Source organism: Mus pahari, chromosome 23 (assembly GCF_900095145.1).
Source record: "Mus pahari chromosome 23, PAHARI_EIJ_v1.1, whole genome shotgun sequence".
In the NCBI taxonomy this organism is placed as follows: domain Eukaryota; kingdom Metazoa; phylum Chordata; class Mammalia; order Rodentia; family Muridae; genus Mus; species Mus pahari.
In genome coordinates, this window is record NC_034612.1 from 12,777,642 (window position 1) to 12,784,883 (window position 7,242).

The 7,242-nt window shown below is 42.9% G+C and overlaps 1 protein-coding gene across 2 annotated transcripts in view; it reads right to left on the reverse strand.

Annotated features, from left to right (window-relative positions):
• Positions 1–7,242, reverse strand: part of Anapc5 (anaphase promoting complex subunit 5) — a 33,364-nt gene that overhangs the window by 22,246 nt on the left and 3,876 nt on the right. For both annotated transcript variants that reach the window (XM_021222514.1, XM_021222511.1), the window contains exon 5: positions 4,460–4,526. In XM_021222514.1, the coding sequence (XP_021078173.1) occupies positions 4,460–4,526 (67 nt within the window). The remainder of the gene's footprint in view (positions 1–4,459; positions 4,527–7,242) is intronic.

Consider the following 7,242-nt stretch of genomic DNA (forward strand, 5'->3'; position numbering starts at 1 on the left):
GTAGACCAGGCTGGCCTCGAACTCAGAAATCCGCCTGCCTCTGCCTCCCGAGTGCTGGGATTAAAGGCCTGCGCCACCAGGCCCGGCTTCATTTTGTTTTTTTGAGATGGTTTCTCTATGTCCCCTGGCTAACCCCGATATGTAGACCAAGCTTGATATGTGGCCTCAAACTTAGAGATTCCATTTTTTTTCTTTCCACCTTCCATCTTAACTAATTTTTTTTAAGATTTATATTTATGTATGAGTGCTCTATCTGTATGTACACTTGCATGCAAGAAGAGAGCATCAGGCCCTGGTATAGATGGTTGCTGGGAGTTGAACTCAGGACCTTTGGAAAACAGCCAGTGCTCTTAACCACTGATTCATCTCTTCAGCACCTTAACTCATTTTTTTAAAAGACAGTCTTAGTATGTAACCCAGAAAAATTCTATTCTTTTTTTTTCTCATTATAAAAAAATGCCAAAAGATATGAAATGGCTACAAAATAAATTAGTAAGTTAGTAATACTAATACTATCAGTTGGAAATAAGATTATGAGGGGCTGGAAAAATGACCCAGCAGTTAAGAACAACTGACTACTCTTCCAGAGGTCCTGAGTTCAATTCCAGCAACCATATGGTGGCTCACAACCATTTGTAATGGGATCTGATGCCCTCTTCTGGTGAGTCTAAAGACCGCTGCAGTGTACTCATATACATAAAATAAATAAATCCTTTTTAAAAAAGAAAAGAAAAAAAAGAGAAAGAATATTATGAATAATTTTTTTTTTCTTGAAAGGAACTGGCCCCAGTCTTTCAATCCTCCTGCCTCAGCTTCCTATGTGCTGAGATAATAGTGTCACTAGACCTGGTATAATAGTAAGTGGTATTAGGTTGTAAGGCATTTCATCCTAGTTTTTTTCTGTATGTGTGTATGATTACAGGTATGAAGTTAGGTATTATGGCCTAATGTAATCTTAGCACTTGGGAGGCATTTCCAGGAGGATCAAGAGTTCCTGGGTTACATATTGAGACTGAGTCTTTTAAAAATGAGTAAGAAGGGGGCTGGAGAGATAGCCCAGTGGTTAAGAGCACTGACTGCTCTTCCAGAGGTCCTGAGTTCAATTCTCAGTGCCCACAAGGCAGCTCACAACTGACTGACATACATGCAGGCAAAACACCAATGTTCATAAATTAATTAATTAATTAATTAATAATAATAATAATAATAAAGAACCCCGGCAATGGTGGTAAATACATTTAATCCCAGCAGTTGGGAGGCAGTGCCCAATGTATACTTGTCTACAGAGTGAGCTCCAGTCTGTTATACAGAGAAACCCTGTCTCAAAAAACCAACAACAAAAAACAAAACCAAACAGAAAAACTGAAAAGAGCATGGCAGCACACGCCTATACTCAGCACACGCCTATACTCACAGCACACCCTGTAATCACAGCACATGCCTGTAATAACAGCACATGCCTGTGGCAGCACACGCCTGTGATCAAGGCACATGCTGCACACAGGCTGCAGAGGAATCCCTGCCAGTCTGTGCCAGCTTGGCCTAAAGAATGTTCCAGGCCTGTCAGACCTATACAGTAAGACCCTATGTTGGGGTGCTGAGGGTGTTAAAAGGCTAGGGGGTAGCAGGAATGGTGTTCAGAGGTTTAAGAGCACTGACAGCTTTTCTAGGAACCGGATTCAATTTGCAACACCCATAAGTCAGCTCAGAAATATCCATAAATTTGAGTTCTGGGGTACCCTCTTCTGGCCTTTATAGGCATTGCATGCATGTAGTTCACATACAAGAAGACATTCACACACATACAATATTAATAATAATTGTTTTCTTTTCTTTAAAAAAAGACTCATTTATTTTTACTATGTATATGGGTATTTTGCTTACAGGTATGTCTGTACACCACACATGTGCAATGCCCACAAAGGCCAGAAGGGGGCACTGGATACCCAGGAGCTGGAGGAATAGTTCTGAGCCAGCACGTGGCTGTTGGTGCTCTGGAAGGGCAGGCAGCCTTTACTCTCACCAGCAAGCAGTATTTTCAGCCCAGCCTTTTCTTCTTTCCACATAATAACAGACGACAAACTTAGTCTCATCATCAAACAGTCTTTGAAATAATTTCTAAAGCAACTGTTAACTCTCACTCACATTTACTGCGAACACTTCCCCCATGTTATCATCGTTTGCCTTGTAATTAAGTTAGAGAATGTGATGATGACATGCAGACATTAAAGTTTATGCTGAAAAGCCAAGTATCTCCTGCACGGTTTCTTCCTTTGTGTTCTTAAAGGCTTCCCCACCCAGAGGCAGTTAACACATAACACGGAGTGAGCGCCTTCTAGTCTAATTATAGAGTAAACTATAGACTCTTAACTCTTTAACTCCTCTGTAGGGCACCAGGGCGTGAGGAGAATCAGGATGACAAAGACTTCTTCCCCACAGCTAATACCACCAGTACTAAGTTATGAACCCTGGCCTCTACATCTAAGGAATTCTGCATGTGGACTCTTGTGTGACTGAAATTCCCTGGAGGGGTAAATCATTTAGGTTAGGTTAGGTTAGTTTCATATATAGTCCTGGCTAACCTGGAACTAACTGCCTGCTTCCGCCTCCCCAGTGGGGAGATTGAAGGTACACATGACCACATCCAGCGAAAATTCAAATAGTACATCTTCTTTTTGAAAGAAGAAAATTATGTACAAAATGAAGAAAAATAGAACAAAAAATTTAAATTCTATTCTATATTAAAATACCATAGGGAAAAATAGTTCATGTTATTACAATAATAAAAACTTATGGCTTACAGCTATAACACAGTATATCTGGAACAACATATACCAGGATCTATAACCTGAAATACATTAAAATAAAATGTGGTTGGGGAGATGGTTAAGTGGTTAAGAGTGCTAGCTGCTCTTGCAGGCCACGCTTCGGCGCCCAGCACCCACAGCAGGCAGCTCACAACATCCACCTGTCACCCTAGCTCCAGGGGGTCTCCTTGCTCCTGGCCTCTAAGGGCACTGCACTCATGCACATAACCACACACAAACACAAATGCACACATAATTAATTTTTTTAATTAAAAAGAGAATGTAGGCACACCAGCAAATCAGCACCCAGGAAGACAAGATAAGAAAACTCTGTGTTTAGGCTACACAGTGACCAGCAGCCCGGCCCCAATAGATTAAATCTCATTTTAGCTGGAAAGAACATGTTGAATATTTCACAGAGTAAAGTATAATTGTGGAATCCCAGAGTTATTATGGGCAACACTGTACAACACCTTCACTGGATGTGGTGGTTCAAGCTATAACCCAAAGTCTTACAGGACAAAACAAGAGGACTGCTGCAAGTCTGAGGCCGGCCTGGGCTACAAAGTGAAATCCAGTCCCAAACTAACAAAAAGCACATGGTAGGGTGTGTGTCCACTTGGGGAGGCAGGTTCTCTCCCCCCCCCCCCAGGCCTGCACTCAGGTCATCAGGCTTAGCGACAGGTACCTTTACACACTGAGCCACCTTGTCTGCACCTGCACTTCTCTTTACATGTATGTTTGAAACCATCAAAAGGACAAGATGGTGGGTGTGCAGCCCACAGCAACTACAGAACTAGAAAGTCAATGAGGGACCCCAGAGCAAGCTGGCTAGTTCTAGATTCAACTGAAAGAGGCTGCCTCGATGACTAAAGCGGAGAGCAATATGAGGGAGACACCCGACATCACACCAGGGCCTCCACACGCAGATAGACCCACACACATACCCACGTTCACCACAGACATACACATGGGGAAAAAGTTAATTGGGGAAAGAAACTTAAAGGCCCGCCAACATGAGAGAATCCAGGAAAGTGGCCCTGGAGGCCATTTCCCGGTTGGGTCTGGGGTAGCAGAGATAAACTATAGATTTTAAAAGATATTAACACAGGAATAACGGAGGGGGGGGTGGTTTTTTTGTTAGCCATGGAGATGTTTAGAAATACCCAGGCACTGAGCTAGTCAAGGCATATAAAAATTAGTGTGTGTGTGTGTGTGTGTGTGTGTGTGTGTGTGTCTTTCATCACGAATCCAGAGGGCTCCAGTGGGTAGCTGGAAGCACAGGCAACTGGGAGCCAAAGCGGTCCTACCTAACCCACCACTACACACAACTCCAGTGTTTAGCTGGCACGCTCAGGATTCGGGTTCAATCCCCCCAAGTCCACGAATAAGTAAGTGCATAACTGCAAAGAGTAAGAAGCAAATCTAGGTGCTAGGGGACGGGCTGTGGGTCACACTCCACTCTGGAATGAATATACACTAAAAGAGTAAAATGACACGCAGGCGAGGACCCACAGCTACTCTCAGAGAAGAGGGAAGAGTAGCAGGCAGCACACAGTCTTGCAAGTAAACTTACACAGACGTGACAGTACAGCACATCATAGGACTTAATACAAGTTAAAAAGCTCATAATAACTATATACTTAACATACCTGCTGAGAGAGGAAAAACTCCGCTTGTTTTTGGGACAGAGGACCACTGCAAGATACTTCCTCTTCTCTGGGAAATGAAAACATAAAAATAAAATAAAATAAAATAAAATAAAATAATAGTAAAGACTACACAGAAGTAAAAAGGGTAATTTTACAAATAAGTTCTTTAAAAGTTCAAGGTAAATTATGGCAATATACCCCATATGTCAACTACTCATAAGGCGGAGACTGAAAGACGGAAAGTTCAAGGGTGACCTAGATTTCATATTAAGAAGCTATTTAAAACAAACAAACAAAAGGGTAAAGAAAGCAAGGGTCCAAACCCACATCTGTAGATCACATGAAAACAACTCAATTATCCACTGACAAACAGTAGAGAAACAACATGTGGTATGTACATGCAACATGCTATTCAGTGTTTTGTTTTTTTGTTTTTTGTTTTTTGTTTTTTAGGTTTTTTTTTGTTTTTTTTGGCTTTTTTTTAAAGATTTATTTATTTATTATATGTAAGTACACTGTAGCTGTCTTCAGACACTCCAGAAGAGGGAGTCAGATCTCATTACAGATGGTTGTGAGCCACCATGTGGTTGCTGGGATTTGAACTCAGGACCTTCGGAAGAGCAGTCGGGTGCTCTTGCCTGCTGAGCCATCTCACCAGCCCCTTTTTAGTTTTTTTGAGACAGGGTTTCTCTGTGTAGCCCTGGCTGTCCTGGAACTCACTCTATAGACCAGGCTGGCCTCGAACTCTGAAATCTGCCTACCTCTGCCTCCCAAGTGCTGGGATCAAAGGCGGGCGCCACCACGCCCGGCTTGCTAGTCAGTGTTTTTAAAAAGGAAGTTCTCAGGCTGGAGAGATTGATCAGAGTTTAGAGCATGTGTTGCTCTTGCAGAAGACCCAGGTTTGATTCCCAGCACCTACATGGCAGCTATATGGTAGCCTTCTTCTTGCCTCTGCAGGATCCTATACACCACGGATCAATCCTGACAACACTGTGCCATATACAGCCCTCTCACACTCCCGATCCTGTGTCCCAGTCTTTCTTTCATTAAGATGGGCTCTTGCCACATAGCCCTTGCTATCCTGGAACTCACTGCCTAGCCACGGCAGATCAGGAACTCATAATCCTCCTGCCTCCTTGATCATTTCCTAGTCTGTGCCTGGTGCTGGAATTATACATATTATCAAACATGGCTTCTGTCCCATTTCTTTACCATGAAGAAAGTGACTTTCTTGAAAACTCTATCTCATTAGTTTAAACTTAGTTACTATCTATCATCTGTCCACCCCTCCCTACTGGCATGAACACAGAATTCTCTCCTCTCTGCAGAATGGGCAGCACCAAGCATCATGCCCGGCACATGGGAAGCCCTCAGCAAACGCTTGCAGGACAGCTGAGTCGGGAGCACCGTATTACACTAACAGCAAGGGAGTTTCCTTAGATGAAAGGAAGCCAAGCAGCAACTCACAGCCTCAGGAGCTCCACAGGAAGCTCACAGGGTGTACTCTAGGCCTATACTCCTTCTGTGGAACATGAATGCTACGGCTGAGCCACAAGTTGAACAAAACACGATGCTAAATTTCAATTTGGCTGTTCTGCAACTGGCATCTTAAAACATCCAATCAACATTTCAGGACTGAATGGCCCAGGTTCTAAATGTTTGTTTCTCTGATGCTGAATGTTACCAAGGCCCTATCCACAGAAGGAGGTTCTGTGGCACTGAAAACACCCTTGGCCTTCCTGGCCTTAAATTAACTGGTGCTCCCAGGGGTGGCTCACAGCTGTCATCACTGTACGTGAAGGCTGATGCAGGAGAACTGCCCTAAACTGAAGGCCAGTCTGGACTACAGAATGAAACCCCGTCCAAAAAAATAAATAAACAGTGGGGCTTCCCTTCAAGACGGAAGAACTGTAAGGTGGGAGGCTTGTAAAGCGCCCAGTATCACCTCCTGAACTTGTGTTTTCCTTTCCCAGAGCTAATACTAATCTGCAAGAGAAAGAACTTCCCTGTAGAAAGCTACAAATATCCCAATAACTACAAAAGAGAAAGGGGTAATTTCTCTTCCAATGTAACATAATAAAATTACAGAAGGTTAGAGGCAGCTACATGTCTAGCATGCATGGGACTGTGGGTTCCAAATCCTCGGAAATAGAAACTATGTACATATAAAAAAAAATAAAATTTTCCTTTTCAAAAGTCAAAAAGAGCTCCAACTAACCATTCTAAAATATAGCTAAAGAAAAGCTCACTGGTGAGGACACACAAGCCCCAGCACTGTAAAAGCAAAGCAAGCAAGGAGTTTCAAATCATCAAATCAGGCAAGAAATACATGAAACTATCTTTTCTTCTACTTTGGTTTTTCAGATAGGGTTTCTCTGTGTAGACCTGGCTGTCCTAAAACTCACTCTGTAGACCAGGCTGTCCTAGAACTCACTCTGTAGACCAGGCTGGCCTCGAGCTAATAGAGATCTTCTTACTGCTGCCTTTCGAGTTCTGGATTAAAGTCATGCACCACCATACCCAGCCAGAAACTTTCTTTATGTGTGGTGTGCATATAAGTGTTCATGTTTGAGGTCAGCCGGGGCCATATAATGAGTTTAAGGCCAGCCTACATAATGAGAACATATGTGTTTCCCACCCCCAAAAACGGCTTATGGAACCCACTACATTGTAAGCTAATTTTTTTATTTTATTTATTTTTTTTTTTTTTGGTTTTCCGAGACAGGGTTTATCTGTATAGCCCTGGCTGTCCTGGAACTCACTTTGTAGACCAGGCTGGCCTC